The following is a 19,515-nucleotide window of genomic DNA, read 5'->3' on the forward strand; positions in this document are numbered from 1 at the left end:
TGTCATCTTCCTTGGCTGAGCTCTGCATCTTTCCTGAGTCCCTCCTTATTCAGACAGAAATTGCACTGATGTCTCTCGGAGTTTTGCCTGAATAAGGAATGTAGGATTTCACCCCTTGTGTGTACTGAAAGGGAACACTTCCTTTCTTGGTTCAAGCCCACTGAAAGGAACGTGTTTTGTGAGCAGTGTACAGAATTGCTTGCTACCCAACTTTGGGGACTGTCCCATGTGGCAGCACTTGCCATTTCAAGAAGAACAGGGTTTGTGTTTAAACAAAAACATTCCTGTAATAGAAGTAATCTTGGAAATTTGCAAAAGAGTGATCTCAGTCCGGAGGAGGCTGTCATGAAACCTTGGCCATTAAAAGGACACCCCACCCCACCTTTACAATATTCTATCACAGCATAGAATGCCTTCTGACAAACAGAAGGGGGGTAAAGATAAACAGTCCACACCAATGGTTTTTTAGTGCAAGTAAGTGAATGTGATAAGCCAGTCTAAATGAATCAAAATTACTGCTACTTTTTCTACTAGAAGTTGACGTTGTAACCATTGTAACGGTGACATGGTGGCAAAACAATGTCAGGTTCTGCAGTACATGCAAAGAGCAGTTGGCACCAATGCCGGTGCAACTGGCCATGCTGTGATTAGGATTCCAATTAGGTAATGAGAGAAGGGAGGAGGGGAGACTCACAGGTAATAATGCAAGACCTTGAAAATATTCTGGGATGTAGGTTTCATGATAGAGACTGATGTGACAGGAATGACAGCTGAACAGCAATTCCTATCTCATTGATATTGCCCACATCTGATTTATTTGGTTCTGCGGAGATATTTACTCTTCTTTGTGGCTTGGCCTGTAAAAATCCTGTCTAAACTTTCTTCTTATATATACTGTGCCCCTGCTTTTTTTGCTCCAGTATGCTGCTACAGAGTTCAGTGACATTCAGTGCTGATATTTAACTGAAATGAACCTTGCTCAGGTCCAGACTGACTCATGCAAACTTCAAGCAGGTTTTCTTCCCCCTAGCTCTCCTTATACATTGCCATTTGGCTTTGGTACCGAGAACAGTCTGGCTTGTAACCATGTTAAAGACTACTAGCCAGACGCCTAATGAAAAATCTGTTTGGAGACCCTTCTGACAACATGTTATGTAGCCACCTAATTCTCCTATTTTCTTTCATTTTTCTTTCATTCAGTGGTTATATTTCCATGGAAATTAGAGCCCCAGCTCGTGCAAATTGACATAGCTCCATTTGACCCTTTGGTTTTTGAAGGTGGCTTGTAAACGACAAATTAAAATCGGACTAACCTCAGCACTGTGGTCCTGGTTTAGGAAAGCCCTTAAGCGTATGTATATACCAGTGTTTGGTGCATGATTTTGTCCCCCTCTGTAACCAGTTCACAGCCTGCTACAGGCCCTGGTTCTTTAGATCAGCCTACAGAGACTCACATATTTAGCTCTGAAGGTCCCTGGTCCAATAGCCACCATCTTGACTAACAGCGGAGGTCACATAGCAGGGGCTCATGGGGACTTGAACTGCTCTGGGCCTGAGAATGAATATCTTCTCTCCAGAGGAATCATGTAACCCACTGGTTAGTGTACTATGTACCTGCCACTATGCCTGATCCACAGAGGATATAGGTCTGTTGAAGCTCTCAGGTTGAGGCTCTTTCATTTGTGCTTTCCGCTTTGGTGGTTCCACCTTCAGTCCCCATGGTTGGTTAAGATGGGGACGTTTTTACGTTGCTTAAATGCTTTCCTGAATTGTGGGTGATGAGCTTAGTTCTTCCATTGAACCTATAAGGGGGACATTCAGTACATAAATAAGTGTAGTATAAACTAGCCTGTAAAATAACAATTCTTCATCGTCTCACAAAGTCAGATGGCTGGTTCTGAGAGGCTGGGTGATGCCGGAGAAAATTCACAATGTTTGTGGCCTCATTTTTTATTTATTTTCTTAAACTCTTTCCTCCCGAAGTTCACTACCATACAGACGCTGCCTTTCATGTCCTTCTAGGCAGTTTGCCAGGATTCTTAGCTTCCTTCTCCACTAGCTGGAGAGACATTTTGGGCATGTCTACACTGCTCATGAAGTGCAGGCTCTGACTCACGTTTGAGCCCGAGCCCTCCTTCTATCCACACATGAATCAGTGTGACGTGGGTCAGCAAGCACTCAGGACACAGGTCCTTGGACCCTGCTAAGGGGGATGGGTCAGAGCCCAAGTCCTGCTGAGACTTGGGTCTAAGCCCTGTCATTTTGCTCTGTGAATGCAGGCCAAGCCACAGACCCAAGTTAAAAGGTCTTTGTAGAGCAGCATGGATGCGTTAGCACAGTTGTGAGACCAGAGTTGGGTCCAGGTTTACAAGGCAGTGTGGATTCTCAAGTATTGTCTTGGAAAACTGAACCCACAAGCTTGGGTCCGACTGATTTGGGTTTACAATGCAATGTAGACATACTCTCAGTGCAACATTAGCTTTGAGGGGGTTAACTTTATGTCCATCTCTGAGAGCACTCTGATGCCCATGTAATGAGGAGGAGACAGAAAAACAGCAATGCGGCTAGTTATGGTTATGAAGCTCCCTGGAGACCCTGCAGGGTGCTTCCTGAACATCAAGACGCTTCCGTTCTGCTTCTGTTTTATATTAAGTAACCAAGTTTATAAAGTTAAAAGTATCTCTGCAAACAGATGTGAATAGAATGCACTAGTACAGAAGAGATCCTGTTTATCTCAGTGGCTGCCTCTCTCTTTGTGTCTTCCTCTTACAGTTGAGACCTTCAAACTGATAGTCCCTTGGTTTTTTCTCTGGTGGCTGGAAGACGGGGCACTTGAGAAGAAGGTCCTTGACTCTTGTATTCTGTCCACACTTTTTGGTGTGACAAAACTCAACTCTGGGCACACTGTATATACAGGCTTCAGAGGGGGTTACCAGAAGGGTGTTAGAGTGCGTATGGGAGAGTTCCTTTGTAGAAGGCGTTGTTAGGTTTGCGTACGTTAGCATTAGAGAAGCTGACCTACAATATTGCTTTTATCGCAAATATGTGGTGATTGGTCCATGTTATCAATGTAAGTAAATATATTCGTAGCTAGGCGACAGGGCCTGTATGCTGCCATCTCCTCCTTGACCTCTAGGTTACGGGGGATGGTGGATGTTGGCAGGGGTGGCTCCAGGCCCCAGCACGCCAAGCGCATGCTTGGGACGGCATGCCACGGGGGGTGCTCTGCTGGTTGCCGGGAGGGCGGCAGGCGGCTCTGGTGGACCTCCCGCAGGCATGCCTGTGGAGGATCCCCTGGTCCTGTGGCTTCGGTGGAGCATCCACAGGCATGCCTGTGGGAGGTCCACCGGAGCCGCGGGACCGGCGACTGGCAGAGCACCCCCTGCAGCGTGCCGCCGCGCTTGGGGTGGCGAAATGGCTAGAGCCACCCCTGGATGTTGGTAGCCTGACATATACAGGAGGTCATAGTAGATTGTCTGGTGGTCCCTTCTGGCCTTACACACTACTACTCTGTGACCTCGCTTCTGCTTTTGACACTATTGATCACACACCCCTTGAATTCTTGTGCTCTTTTGGCTTTCCTGACTCCTTCCTCTCCTGGTTTTCCTCCGACCTTGCCAGTCACTCCTTTAATAACTATTTTGGTAATAAAGGTGAGTGGTACATGAGATTGCAGGGAAGTAGAGCTGGTCAACATTTTTTGACTGAAAATATCTTCCACTGTGAAAATGGGGTTTCAGTCGAAAGGAAGATTTGTGTGGGAAAATGTCATTTGATGCAATGTGTGCAGTGCTGTTGTAGCCAGGCTGGTCCCAGGATATTAGAGGGAGAAGGAGGGTGAGTAATATCTTTTATTGGACCCACTTCTGTTGGTGAGAGAGCTTGATGAAGAACTCTGTGTCAGCTCAAAAGCTTCTCTCTCTCACCAACAATAAAATACATTACTTCAGCCTCCTTGTCTCACTAATTAGAGGCCAGGAGAATTTTCATTTTGTTTCTATCTGAAATTTTTGTTTAGGTTTTTTAAAATCAAAATATATTTGAAATGTAGAATTTTCATCTCCTCTTTTTGATGAGGTGCAATAACATTAAAAAATGTCCAAGTTTTCCTCCCTCAGCACACATAGCTTCTCCAATTTTGGAAAAGTTAGAGAGGGAAAAGGGTGGAAAAAAAAATAAAGGAAAAAGTAGAAAAACTCCATGACATAATTTGTTTTGTGGTGAAAAAGAGAAAATAAATAAAGAAAAAAACTGATCATTTTAAAATCTAAAATAAAAAATGCAAACTGTTTCCAAAAAATTGCCACAGAAAATCAAAATTTTGAATGGCAAATTTTTGTTTACAATTTTTTTCAAGGGAAAAAATGGATTTTTTGACCAGCTGTATTGGTAAGAGTAAATGTTTTCCTCCTGCTCCTGTTGTTGTTACCCTGATCCATATTAGCTAACATCCCTTTGACATATCAGAACTCAGCATCCTATTTCTCCAGTGGTTACTGTTACATCTTGCCTTTAAAGAAAACGTATGCAAATTAAATCAGCCAAAAGTAACTACAAGCCAGTCCAGCTAATTAATGTAACACATATGGACACATCTAGGCTGGAAGTTCAGGGTAAATGCTCTGAGTCCCCTGACAGAGGAGAGGCTTATCTGCCTCTTATTGGTGGACATCTGTCAATACCAACTCTGAAATTCAGTGGTTTGCTGATCCTGCTTCTTCTGCATAGGCTTGTTTTAGCCATTGAGTTGACTGCATCACCTGGAACGTCTATTTGCTGTGTACTACAGCTCTCAGCACAGAAGCATGGACAGTGGCTTTCGGGGTGCTCTCCAGAAGCAGAGGCAGTATCCTTCTTGGTTTTGTTGAGATGTTTCCTGTTCCTCGTCTGGGACTAATCTCAGGAATTGTTCTGATGTAGGACCTTGGTGCACAAAGTATTTTGGAGTCTACAATTCTTTTTTTTCCAGCAAAGGGTGGGGGTTAACTATTGGGCATTCTTGGTGTAATATTTCTTCTCTTCTAGTTTCCTGTTGCAGAGCTCCTTGGAAATTGCTTTAAGGTTAATTATTTCTAGCTCAAGGGCCTTGTTAAGCAGAAGAATAAAAAAACCTTAGTGCCAGTCTATGAACCGATGGATCTTAAGATGTTGTGGAGTTTATTGCAATATTCCAGCAATGCTAAATATGGGTCCCCTGAATTTGCAAAGGGGTATTTAAATAATTGTTTTTGCTATTTGTAATGACTATGCATTAGCAGAAGAGTATGATGTGGTGTGCTTGAATTGGTATTTCAAAAAGAAAGATTACAATGAGAGACTGACTAGTTGTGGGCCATTCTCTCTTAATTCACCAGGTTTCCATGAGCAAGAAGTGATACATGTTCAGTTGTAGCACTGCTACTTGATAGGTCTGTGCAATAGCTGAGTCTTAAAAATGACTGAGTTGTAGTTTGTTACCAAGGAATTATCCTTCCCCTTTAATTCAGGTAGCCCTTCACCAGCCCTTCACTTAGTCCAAAGGCCATTTGAAATCACACATGGTTTCAGTGGATCTTTTACATTCTGTTTCCTATAGCATAGCATACAGGTCATCTGTGATATCCCCCTCTTCCTAGGCTGAAAATTTCACACACGGATCTTTAGCAGCAGCAGCACCCTCTACCCTTTTGATTTCTTGCAAACATTATTTTATGGAAAACTTGGAAGCATCAAAACCGCCACTCCCAGGTTGCTGCCAGGTTCCTTTTCAGACTGAGGAATTCAGCTGGCTTAACTTGCTGTCTTTTTGCAAAGATTCGGTTTACTTCTGACACCCTATGACAAGAGCATGAGACACACAGGATGACAGTAAGAGGCTGCATGTTATTTCTTCACCTCAGGACCTGGTGGCACCCGTAACAGGGATTGCAGTTCGATGACTGCTACTCCACTCCCCATGGGGGTTCCCCAGGGGGTCTGCCATTGGCACCTCACCCCTCTCCTTTATAGACCTCAGAGTGATCTTCAGCTCTTATGTTGTCAGCTACCATATGCATGCTGGTGTCTCTCAGATCTGGGTCTCCACTCCTGACCTGTCCACACCTATCTATATCCACACCTCAGCCTGTCCCTCCAAAACTTTCCCTGTGCCTTGGGACTGACTTCAGCTTAACATGGCCCAAAACTCACCTCCTTATCCTGCTTCCCAATCCCTCCCCACCATCTCTGTCATTGCAGTTGCCACCATACTCCTCCCTGTCTCTCAGACCGAGCGCATACAGGTCATCTGTGATACCTCCCTCTTCCTAGGCCCTGTGTGTAAATCGTGCTGCTTCTCCCTTCTTAAAATTGCTAAGACCTGACAGCCAAAGCTGCCATCCAGGATCTCACCATCTTGATGGCTACGACATCCTGCTCCCTGGTAACACCCTTCACTAAGACATAGGTAGTGGTCCCAAGTGGCACAGAATTGTTATTTATTTATTGTTGGGCCAGGTCAACAGGGAAAACTCTTACGAGATTCACAGGAGGCATACAGCCCTATGAGGTTTCTTTTCTGGATTTCCCTGGTATTATCCCTACTGCTGGGAAGAGACTGTAGGGGTGCTGTGGGTTCTGGAAGGCTGCGCCCTTTCCAATCATGGGGATCTCCAAAAGCCTCCATGGCAGAGGAGCTGCAGCTGGTTGTGATGGCACTAACCATCAGCTGTGATTGGCAAGGCTCCCTGCCGCCATGGGTTGGGGTCCCAGAACATTAGTATAACACAGAAACACCCTCTCCCATTGCTGGCCTCCAGTGCACGGAGCTGCTCCAGAAACACATCTGTATGAAGCAATGGGGTGAAGTGATGCATTGCAACAGCAGAATCTCTCTTCTCCCATCCATGTGGAAAGCGGGGGATGTGTGAACGGATGGCCTCGCCACATGCGCAGGTTGACCTAGAGCCCACCAGCCCATTGCTAATGTTCATGTTCCTCACTGAAAACAAAGGATCTTTTCATTTCATACAATTGTGTCTCCATCTCAGGCTGAAGCAGGCAGAAATTTTCCACAGATCCCAGTAGTTCAGCACCAGCGCACCTGACTCTTTCCAGGAGCTTGTGTTTATTTTCTCCTGGTGCCACTGACAAAGTTTAGAAGCAAAGAACCTTTTCTCCCCCTCAATTTTAGTCTCTTTAAAAGGAAAAAAAGGAAAAAATCAACTCAATTCTCCTCTTTTTAATCATCCCACCTTTAGCAAAAGGGAAAAAATGACTGAGTGCAGTGAATTTAGAGACTTGTCTTACCCCACCATGTTAATTATCTCTGCTGTAAAAAGGAGGTCAAGGAGAGGAACTCTCTACTAAATAGGGCGAAGTTGGCATGCATGGCTCCTAAAGCGAAGAAGGTAAGAGTGAACTTTACTGGAACTTTTTTTTAAAATCTCTTCAAAAAGCTCCTAGATTAAAGCTCTGATATGCTTTTTTTTTTGTTGAATTCTCATGGATTCTGAAGCTCAAATGGCTGGAAGGAAGCCCAGGTAATTTTTTTTTATCCCAGTCACTCAGAGGCTCAAAGGTTTTAAGTCCTGCCCCCATGGTGAATTGCCGACTATATGGGAATACAGAAGAACCTGACACATAGGTGTCCTGGCCATTGTTATCAAGAGGGAGAAAAATAAAATAGCTCTGTATGTAGGTCAATGACCTGCTCTTTACTGTCAGTAAAAAATTAAGGATGACCTAAAATCTACTACTCAAAATCAGGGACAAGTAGTCTCTCTTAATCAGACGAAATGTTTATGTTACCAAAAGCTTGACCTCCTCAGTGTCTAACTTTAGCAAAAGTCTTTGCATTGAAAAGCAGTGGTCAAAACCTCAAAACCTGTCTGAAATGTCTATTAATTTTTGATCCTGCAAGGTAGTTGGCTTAGTTATTGTAGAGGCGCCCGGTAGCGCTGCTGTAGTTAAGGTCTGCCAACATTTCCATTATAAAGCCCCAATATTCAAGGGCTTATAACTCAGCTGTTTCCACATTGCCTCTGTCTGATTACAGGTTGGCAGCTCAAATGCCATGTCACCCCTGCCTCCCCATTCCTGTAAAAACAGGTACATTGGCTAAGATTGGATACTGACTAAAAGAGCCAGGCAAAAAATCCTGTGCGGGAGACTTTTATCTTTTATGCCAGCAAGTAAAACTGTCACCCTCCTTCCCATCATTTTTATGGCATGGGAGAGTGACTTTGGCATCTGGGAAAATAAATAGTTACGATTGCAGGGCTGTGGTTAACAATTATTTTAGGTCATAGGCTTGTGGAGCAAGCTTTCTCTTTCAAGAGAGAAAATGTTAAAAGGGAAATTTAGGGATTAATCCTGCTCCAATAGAGATGAATGGGGTGAAAATCAGGTCCTTTATTAGTAATTGTGGCTCAGTGTCACAACACAATATTCATCCAGCTACCCTCTTGGAAAGTCATTTTCGTTTTGTTTATGTCACGCAAGAGCTTCCCTGCATCATCAATTTGTTCTTTGGTCCACCCACAGATTTTGGTTGGATCATTAGATTTTTCGGTGCTTTGCGAAGATTCATATTCAAGTTTTTAATGATTCAGACACTTCAAGTCGTACTGGGCTGAAACTTGACATAGGTCACAGCCAGGATGAATGTTTCTTTAAATATTTATACCAGCGTCTTAATCTATCCTGCTGTAACACATGGCACGTGTATTCTTCCTGAGGTTCTAGTCATTACTTTATTGCCATGTCAGACTAGAATCAGTGCAGTATTTGTTGCAAGACAGAAGGGGCCATAACCCTGATGAAGTTGGTATCTTCTACTCACAGGGCCGCACAGAAGCTGGGGGAATTCACTCTCGGAAGAGGGCATGCAGTGTTTCTACCACCACAGCCCCACATGAGATAGTCCAGCAGAAGGCTGCTTAAAAACCTGCCAGGACCCCTACGTGTACTGCTTGCAGAGACTACCCTGCAGATGCACTGAATCATCATCATGTTCCCTGGTATCCTGGCTACTCTCTCTCCCCAGTCATCACCTGCCCCATTGCTCTGCCGACCCCCTGCAGAGGGGGAGTGGGTGAAGGCGGGTATTGTGGCTGCTTTCCACAGTCACAGCCTTCACTCTGTGGACTTTCTGCCTCTGGGGACTCTGGGCACGTGGCAGAAAGTCCGTGGAGTGGAGGCTGTGTAATGGGTGTCTGCCCCACACAAACTCTGAGGGGGTGAATGTGGGCCTGGAGGGGCCCATTAACCTAAGATTTGTGCAGCCCAGCTGGGCAGGAGCTGGGATGGGATTATGAAGCCAGGAAGTGAAGCAGGGAGGGGGCCTGCAGTCACTCTGCAGAACAGCAGTTTTTAAACTTTTTGAGCTGAGCCCCACCCCCTCAAGTTACAATTTTTGGTTGTATCCCGAGACAAAAGTAGACCCGAGCAAAAGTATGCTCAATATAGCTGTTCACAAACCTAGCAGAGACCTTTGCATAGCTTTAATTAAGTTACCTGAACCTGTAAGTTTCAAATACACAGCTACTTTCCAATGGCACAGCCAAGACTTCCTCAGCAGTGGGCTGCTTCTACCTTCTAGCCAAGCAGTACCGCTCGGGCAGGGCTAATACCTGCCCCTCACCCACGTCGGGAAGGCACGTGAGACAGTCTCTGGGGGCAGAGCCAGCGCGGGGTGCAGAGACTGCTTGGAGCGGAAATGGGTGTGCCACAGTGGATGTTGATGCTGACCCACAGGCTGGGTGGCTCACTGAGGTAAGTCTGGGTGCAGGGGGGAGGTGGTGCTCCCTCCCCACCCCCGTAGAGGCTGTCCCAGGCCCTGCCATGTGGGGCTGGAATGAGCTGCCTGGCATTGCCACTTGCTCCCTCAAACGTTCCTTCATGCCCCCCTAGGGGGGCGTGCCCCACAGTTTGAAAGCCTCTGCCCAAGAGGGAAGAGAGTTGGCCACGGACAGAAGGAGGTCAAGCCCTGGGGTCCTGCCCTGGACTAGAGAGTCTGACAAGAGATCTAGAGAGGTGAAGTAGCCATGGGGAGTGGAGGAAGCTCCTAGGGTAAAGCCAGAGATAGAGAGGGAGGGTAGGGAGAAGTCCAGGGAAACAGCAGCCAGCTTGGAGACTGAGCAGACCTGGATTGCCAGTGAGAGGGTCCCTGGGCTGGGACTGGGGATAACAACTTGCCCAGGTTCCCAGTAGCACAGGACCTGGAGTTGGAAGAGAAGATCGCCTGAGACAGTGTCTGGACAGCTTGTCTGGTGGGACTTTGTTATACCAGAAGGAAGAACTATATAGTGATCTGCCCAGAAAGCTCAGTCACAATGAAGTAGGACCGAGTCAAGGAGAGGGGGCCGCAGTGCAAGTAAGCATCAGAAGGGGGCCCCAGAGGGGGTGAAAGCTAAATCCCCAGACCCAGCCACAAGGAGGCACAGTAGCAGTGAGTGGGGAGCCTGTTACAGGCTGTGACTGTGGGAAACAGCCACAGCACCTTCCCTCACTCATTCCCCCTCTACAGGGGACCCATAGGTAGGGAAGACAGTGGGTGAATTCAGCTTAGGGCTGGTTTTTGGTGAGCAACCATTTTGAAACAGTGAGCATTTGTTGGTGGTGTGTGAGTATGCACAGAATCTGTATGGCATGGCATTGCTGTGACCAATACATTTGCTTGTCTTCATCAGCTGCCATGTGCCATAGGGCCGGGTGGGGGGTGATGTCTCTGATTTGTGCTGACCCTCTGCAAATGATCAGTGAAGTCGTGTTTCCATAAAGTGTGGTCAGACCATCCCTCCTGAAATTTCACTTCTCTGTGGAATGACTGTAAAAATTTCAGACCTGGTATTTCTTTTCAGATTACTACAACTTAATTATTTTCTAGTGCCAGTAATTTTTTTTTCACAATTAATAATAATAATAAAACTTGTACTGTGTTTAAACTTCGGTTATTTTCATTTATGAAAATATTTTTGGACAGTGGGTCAAAAAGATTACTTTTTGTACTTTTTTTGTGGGCTTTATTTCCCTTTTTGAAATTCACAATCAATGAAACGTGGTCAAAAAAATCAAGGTTGGAAAATGTTGACCTGCTCTATTTGAATCCTGCTTGCACCCTTGTTCTGGCTACTGGCCACAGACAACAAGGGCATGTGTAAAGGTCCTAACCAGGTCAACACTTATGCATATGCTTTACTTTATTGCCATGAGTAGTCCCACTGAAATCAAACACCTGTGTAAGTATTTGCAGGATTGGGGCCCAAGACAAGAAGTGGAATAAATGGGGTGGAAAGAGCGATGCAATCATAGTATGCACATTTACCATATTTAAATACCCCAGCTATATGCAAGTGCTCTATCACCTATCTTATTAATGGATAACTTTTGGTTGTAGGCATTATGGAAGAAAATGGGTACTGATTTTGCAGTTCAGCCTGGGGGCAGGGTGTTCCACAGAAGCAAGGTACAAGTAGTAAAGGACGAAAAGTGCCATAGAAATGACCTCTGAAGAGCCCTGGGCAGTAACATGGTAGGTGTGGTAAGGACTGACGCAGGACAGCTGAGATTTGCTCAGCCATGCTCAGGAAAACGGCTAAGGTCACCATCTGTTCGGTGACACAGCCAGTTATCTTACAAAGGAAAGTGAATGTGAGTCAATGGTGTCTGAAGGGAGGAAGTTCATATTGATGACGTTTCTGGCTGTGGGAAGTCTGAGGAAGAATTTAAGATTGAAGTAAGTTCTTAAGGCAGTTGTATGGCTGCTTGGCTAAAGTGATGAGGAGAGTATGCTGAAGCAAACCCAGTGGCATGTTTTAGGGCATGTGCTTGATAGAGGAAGAGGGAAGAGCCAGAGGACTCCTAGAGCCAAGCTATAGGACTGTATTAGAGCTGATGCTGCTTCTAGATATAAAAAATGAAGGCAAATTTATATCTAACTTATCCTCAAAAGGCTAAGCTGTTTATGTGACTCTAAAGCCCTAAGGATGTGGGCCAAGAAACCAGAGGAGGGATGATGCAGTGGTTAGGGTGCTAGCCAGAGACCCAGGTTCAAGGCCCTGCTCTGCCACAGCTTTCCTGTGTAACCTCAGACTCTGTGAAACGGAGGTAATACATCCCTACCTCCCAGATGCATTGGGAGTGGTGAAGATACAATGGTACGGGGCACCGGAGGATTTAAACAATCTCTTAAGCAGGCTTCTATTGACCATAGCCCCATTACTGGCATTTGATGGTGTTCCCAAATCTACAGTCATTTCAGCAGATGCCAACAGCTACATCCTTGGTGAGTTGCTACTCTAGTGGCACAGATACGGCTGGCAGTTTATGGCCTATTCTAGGTACCTTTGTCCCCCAAGAGAGGATGTTTGTCTCTGTAGGGGTGTGCAAGAGTTTAATATGCTACTTGTACAGTCTTGATCATTTCAGGTTGCCCACAACCGCCATAGTAACTGGAAAAGACCTGGCCTCTGCCCAACCCACCCCAAAGAGAAAAATGATTAAAATAGCCATTACTGCTGGCACGCCCCCTCCAACAGTGTGCAATAGACATTGTTGGCCAAGTTACTTGCCACGGTCCCACATCCAGCTCATGAAATCTATGCTCTGAAACTGAAGATCTGATTAAGTATGGTGATATTACTCCAACAGTCCTTGCAGGATACATGAAGGATACCAGGGCTTTAGAGAATGCTGGGATTGAGCCCAAATGGCAGTGTGGTGGCCCAGCACAGGGAAGAGCCTAACATTTAAGATAGAATCACATGAGTCTTGCTGAATAGAAAAGGTTCAGAAAAGGGCAACTAAAATGATTAGGGGTTTGGAGAGGGTCCCATATGAGGAGAGATCAAAGAGGCTAGGCCTCTTCAGCTTGGAAAAGAGGAGACTAAGGGGGGATATGATAGAGGTATATAAAATCAGGAGTGATGTGGAGAAAGTGGATAAGGAAAAGTTATTTACTTATTCCCATAATACAAGAACTAGGGGTCACCAAATGAAATTAATAGGCAGCAGGTTTAAAACAAATAAAAGGAAGTTCTTCTTCACGCAGCGCACAGTCAACTTGTGGAACTCCTTACCTGAAGAGGTTCTGAAGGCTAGGACTATAACAGTGTTTAAAAGAGAACTGGATAAATTCATGGTGGTGGAGTCCATAAATGGCTATTAGCCAGGATGGGTAAGGAATGGTGTCCCTAGCCTCTGTTTGTCAGAGGATGGAGATGGATGTCAGGAGAGAGATCACTTGGTCATTGCCTGTTAGGTTCACTCCCTCTGGGGCACCTGGCATTGGCCACTGTCGGTAGACAGATACTGGGCTAGATGGACCTTTGGTCTGACTCAGTACGGCCGTTCTTATGTTCTTATGAATGACCAGGAAGACATCTCAGAGAACTTAATATCTTCAATGTAAGAGTTCCAGACACTGCATATGCCTTTGGGAAAGAATAGCACCAGAGCTGCATAAAAGGGACGCACCTACATGGAGTGACAATTTTTTTACATCTGTAGACATTCTAACTAGACTCATAACTCTCCAGGTCAGAACATCTTGTCTCATGTGGCATTCTGGAAAGCGAGTCCCTAATAATGGACCACAGTTTGCCAGCTCTGAATTCCATGCTTTTGGGAGACTGTATTATTTCATGCATATGAACTGACCGGTGGAGAGAGCAGTACAACTAGCTACGAGCATACAAATAATTCCTGTATTAGCTCTGCTGAGTGATAGGGCATGGCAGCTGATGATAGGTCAATGGTAACACTTGGATCCAGTGGGGAAAAAGTAAATCATCATCCTAAATGGCCTGGCTTAAAGTGCGCAATGCTGAGAGGTGCCAGATCTATGAAGTTTCAGGCTGTCTTCCTTAGCTGCTGGTATGTAGCTCAAAACGTACCCACATTTAAAAGAAAGACACTTAGTCTTGATAAGACTGGATAAGGCAAAATGTTGGCCACCATCCATTGTCACCAGATGTAGCTGTGCTCCATTCCTGGGCCCCATGTGAGTCCACCTGACAGAGACCAATTAAGGTCCTCACTAGAGGTGGCCAGGATTCTTAGATGACATGTCTCACTGTTGGGGAAATACCAATTTATCAGGAAGATTTCTCAGCTCCATGGTGGAATTTCTGGTGAATGAGAGATGGCAAGAGCTGCCTAACAATAGCTTAGTGGCACTCATTTGGGATGTGTGATATCAAGTCCTGCTCTGACACCACCAGAGCAGAGACTTGGACTTGGGTCTTCTATATCTCCAGTGAGAGCATTGACCAGAGGGCTATTCTGGGGTGGTTCACTGATGCGCCATGAAAAAATTCAAAAGGTCTTGATTTTGTCCAAGTGCCAAAATGCCAACACTCTCAAACTTTTTCATGACTAGAATTCCTGTTTTCCCCCCCAGCCACTGAGTCCTCACTACAGAAGGAGCAGGCAGCACCTGCAGCAGGTTCCAAACCCAGCTCATTTGTGAACCTACGCACATCATGGCCAGGGTGAAGGGAGATAATCCTGCAGAGGAGAGTCCTAACCATACTGAACATGAGTCTCCACTTGTTTGGATTTGATAAACACTCCTCAAGGCTAAATTGTGACTGGATCTCGACCTAGAATTAGTTAAACATTATCTATTGTTATAGATTGCTTATGGGGAAAAGACGGGGGGGGGAAGATGTGAAGTTGCGGGTACTGCTTCTTTACATTTGTTGCAGTGAGCTGGAAGCAGCAGATGGGCAAAGCTTGTAGGCATAAGTTCTACAGCGAAGCAGCGTCACTTTATTGGAATACAGGAAACAAGCATTTTTGCTGAAGCTCCTTGTTCAGTGCTAGAAGAAAGAGATGGATTTTGTCATTGTCATATGGCATTAATATGTTTGGTAAAGCAGGTGTGCTGCAACTCCCCTCAGTTCCCTCCCTACAACTACAACTCCTATCAGTTCCCTCCCCGCTGCACATCCTTCCTGCTGGCTAGGTAACAAGAAAGGTCCTGAAAGTGGTTGGGGTTAGTTGGAAAGTGGCAGCTGGCCTGTGTGGTGAGCCAGGAGCTGCAAAGACGCTGAACGCAAACTGGAGTCCCCAGAAACAGTATGCAGAGCTGTGTGTGGAACAAGGCTGTGGGTGCCGGTGTTACAGCTGGGTGCAGGTCTGGGTGAGGCTTATAGTAGAGCACTAGTGGCTGAGCAGGGAGCCAGTGCAGAGGGGCCCCAATGAGACACTAACTGAGCCTGGCCTGGAAACCTACAAGCTCTTATTTGCTGTAAAAGAGACTGGGCTGTTTTGGAAGTTGGCCTGAAAAGGTTTGTGCCTAATTCTGCTTTCAGTTAGTATAGAATAAATCTAAGAGTAATTCCACTGAATTGAATGGTATGATAGTAGCGTGGACTTGGCTTGAAGTCAGAAGCCGGCCAAAAGGGCCAAATTCAGCTTGAATATAAACAGTAGTGAGAAGTTATGTCACGGGTCAGAGAGGGGTAACACTATCACTTGTATTCAATGGGCATGCAGAGTTGGTACCCCTGCATGCAGGTAAATCTTGACCGGTCACATGATGTAAAGCCAATGTGACACCAGTGGGGGAACTGCTTCAGTTTTTTCCATCAGAATGGAAATTACAGCATGGAGGGGCTTGATCTTTTGTTGTCCATTGCTCTTCCCGCTATACTCAACTCTCATTCCCTTGGCGTGTAAGTTACCCGTTTTGCACAACCACTGAATACCAAATCAGTGGAAGCGACATAGCTTTACTACTTTCATCCACTTGGCATTCGGTGGTCCATGTTTATTCTTCTCTCCAGGACTGTGGCATATGTAGGTTGTGGTTAATAGCATTGTTTTTAGAGTGACCAGGCAGCAAGTGTGAAAAATTGAGATGGGGGTCAGGGTGGGGGTAATAGGAGCCTATATAAGAAAAAGACCCATAAATTAGGACTGTCCCTATAAAATTGGGACATCTGGTCACCCTAACTATTTTATATGCACTGCTGCACCTTGATATTTTTAAAAGGGGTCTGCCTGGCTGTAGAGGCGACTGGTGCCTGCTGATAGTAGGGGGGCAGAGGGAGGGCAGCTGACTTCAGCAGTGTTACTGAGCATGCTCAGTACAAACCAAGCAGCAAATCAGTGGAGGGGAGGGCACATGATCCTACATGGCCATGTGTGTCATCTGCTTGGCTGACTTAGTGAGGCAAAGTTGATACAGGATGTTAGAGGCAAGAGAGCCACACGTTCACACCGAGATCTCTCCTGGAGACAGTGTTGCGGTTTTCCTTATTCCAAGATATGAAAATCAAACTTGTTTTGTGGGGAAATGGAAACATTTCCCAGTTTTGCTCAGACGTACTCCATCTAAATCAACGTTTTGTTCTGTCAGTCTGAAAGTCTGACTGGTCTTGGTGTTGCATAATCTCTCATCATGTAGATAAAGCAGAGGGGTATGATAGATGGAGTTAAGCTGCTATTGTGGTCTACACAGCTGTGCGTTGGACTTAAAAAGTCTATGCCTGGAGAGTTAGCCAAGCGAAAATCCAGCTCTCTGTTGCTATATTGGCTGTGCAGGGCTAACAAGTAGTAAAAACCTATTCCAGTCATTAACAGAGTCAGGAAAGGAGATGCTGACTACGCACAGGATGTACATCTGGCGTGTAAGAAACAGTTAATTTAATGCAAGTTCTTCTGACTCGAATTCCCCTTGAATTCAGATTATAGGGGAAAGTCACTTTGCTTGAGGCAAGTTAGTGCTGAGCAGCCACCGACATGCTATAGTATCAGAGGAGTAGCCGTGTTAGTCTGGATCAATAAAAGCAGCAAAGAATCCTGTGGCACCTTATAGACTAACAGACGTTTTGGAGCGTGAGCTTTCGTGGGTGAATACCCACTTCGTCAGATGCATGACGATGAAGTGGGTATTCACTCACAAAAGCTCACGCTCCAGAACGTCTGTTAGTCTATAAGGTGCCACAGGATTCCAAGATGCTATAGGTTCTATAGGACTCTTTCTATAGGCTCCAAAGGGCTCTGGATCAAGTCCAGGTAGAGAAGAATATATGAACTGGTGGAGAGAAGAACTGCACAGGGAAGGTTAAATGAACATGTCATAAACAGATATTTAAGAGTTAATGCCTCTTTTACCTGTAAAGAGTTAAGAAGTTCACCAAGTCTAGCCGACACCTGACCAGAGAAACCAATGGGGGAACAAGATGTTTCAAAAAGGAAGGAGGAAAGTTTTCCTTTGTTTTAGTTTCAGTTTCAGCCGGAGTGGAAAAGATCAAGGAACCAGCCTCTTATCGGAGTAGTTTTAGAAAGGAATAAATAGGTTTATGTTTATTTTCTTTTGTAACTTGTCTTTGTGGAATTAGGGAAGTAATCAGATTTGGGTATGCTTATGTGTACTAAGTTTTTTGCCCAGGGGAACATCCTGTGTTTTAAATCTGTTGTCTGTGAGATCAGCTTGTATGCTGTTTCCCAGAGGTTTTTTTTTTCTCTTACCTTACTTTTCTTTAATTAAAAGCCTTCTTTTTAAGAACCTGATTGATTTGTTCCCTGTTTTTTAGATCCAAGGGAATTGGATCTGGACTCACCAGGGATTGGTGGGGGGAAAAAGGGAGGGGGAAGGAGTAATTCTTCCTTGTTTTTAAGATCCAAGGGATTTGGATCAGTGTTCACCAGGGACTTGGTGGAGGAGTCTCTCAAGGCTACCCAGGGAGGGGAAGGTTTTGAGGGGGAAGACAGAGTTTTCCAGATAACTCAGAAATCTGGATGGTGGCAGCGAGACCAGATCTAAGCTGGTAGTTAAGCTTAGAGGTGTTCAATCTGTACCCTAAAGTTCAGAGTGGGGTGAGACCTATGACAGAACATTACAATTGCAAGGGAAATGCTGGTTAATAATGGGAGAAAAGGGTGTGTGTGTACATGCTGCCTGGCACAGCCCTCTCCTTACCCCAGCGTGTTCTGGTTCGTGCACAGATGCAGTGGTGCCAAACCTTCCTCGCTCAGGAGGTTGGGGTTGGCTCTGTGCTCCAGCAGCAGCTCCGTGCAGTCCGTGTGGCCCCCCTCACAGGCCTCATGCAGAGCACTCTGGCCTCCTGGAGCCATGTTGGGGTCTGCCCGCCAGAACAGCAGGTGACGCACACAGGCAGTGTGTCCATTTCTGGCAGTGATGCACAGTGGGGTGGTCAGTTCCCTCTTGTATTCTAGGGTCCACACGCCTGTAGGGCAGAGAGAGAGAGAGAGAGGTGAGAAGGATGGACTTGTGGTTACGGCACAGGATAGGGACTCCTGACATCCAAGCTCTGCCACAGACTTTCTGCGTGATCTTGGGTAAGTCCCTTAATTTTTAAATGCCTCAGTTTCTGATCTGAAAAGTGGAAGCCATGCTTCCCTTCCTCCCAGGGCTGAGGATAACTTCATTAGCAGCTGCCCAGCTTTGATCATTACAGTGCCAGAAGGAAGCCGATAAATGACTGGGGGGAGTGGCAGACACAGATGTCAGAGACTTTGACCTTTTACACCAGGTAGACAGGTGGATGAGATGGGATCTTTGATGGACCAACTTCTGTTGGCTCGAAAGCTTGTCTCTCTCACCAACAGAGCTTTTATTCAGGTCTGAGAAAGTATTCACAGGCTGAACAGCTAAACACAGATTGAACAGCATATGTGCTGCTAACTGCTTCTGCTACGCTAAGGGCCCATGCAAGGTGACGTGGCCTGTTATTGTATACAAGACATACTGTAAATGTTATACTTTTCAGCTGCACAAACTAAGGCCCTGTCTACACTACAAAGTTATGTCAACGTAACTTACATTGGCATACAGCCCTGGCAGTTACAAAATGGCTCGTGTGCGCTCCTGGTGTTGGTGCTGTGCAGCCTCACCAGTAGCGCTTGTATCAAGAGTATTGTCAGTGTGGGGCATTGTGGGATGGCTCCCGAAAGGCAGTAACAGTTGACGTATGCAGCGCTGTGTCTACAATGATGCTGTGTTGGCCTGTGTACATTGACCATGACTGTACACCACTTGGGGAAATGGTGTAACTAAATCAACATAGTGTAAAGTATCAGGGGGTAGCCATGTTAGTCTATATCCACGAAAACAACGAGGAGTTTGGTGGCACCTTAAAGACTAACGGATTTATTTGGGCATAAGCTTTCGTGGGTAAAAAAATCTGAAGAAGTGACGTTTTTTACCCATGAAAGCTTATGCCCAAATAAATCTGTTAGTCTTTAAGGTGCCACTGGACTCCTTGTTGTTCAAATCAGCATCAATGAGCAAATTACATTGATGGGAGCCAAATTTAAGTGAAGACATTTCCACAGCAACGTAAGGCAGCTTATGTCGACCTAACCAGGTGGTGGAGACCAGGTCTGACAGCGGGAGTTATTAAAATACAAAACAAAACAAAGAGATTCGGCACCTGTGGGCCCCCTCCTTTCTCCTGCCTGGCACACGGTGGGCAGGAAAAGAATTTGAGACAGTTTTGACCTGCAGAAAATGCCTGTGCGTTTGCAGCTTTTTAATGCACATTGCTCTTGAAAAGGATTCTTGGCTCCTCATTCAACACCATT

At 45.5% G+C, this 19,515-nt stretch overlaps 1 protein-coding gene across 1 annotated transcript in view; it reads right to left on the reverse strand.

Moving 5' to 3' along the window:
* ASB18 (ankyrin repeat and SOCS box containing 18) overlaps positions 1–19,515 on the reverse strand; it is a 51,358-nt gene that overhangs the window by 13,451 nt on the left and 18,392 nt on the right. Inside the window, exon 2 of the mRNA XM_050916549.1 lies at positions 17,891–18,158. Within this exon, the coding sequence (XP_050772506.1) occupies positions 17,891–18,158 (268 nt within the window). The remainder of the gene's footprint in view (positions 1–17,890; positions 18,159–19,515) is intronic.

Source organism: Gopherus flavomarginatus, chromosome 10 (assembly GCF_025201925.1).
Source record: "Gopherus flavomarginatus isolate rGopFla2 chromosome 10, rGopFla2.mat.asm, whole genome shotgun sequence".
NCBI lineage: Eukaryota > Metazoa > Chordata > Testudines > Testudinidae > Gopherus > Gopherus flavomarginatus.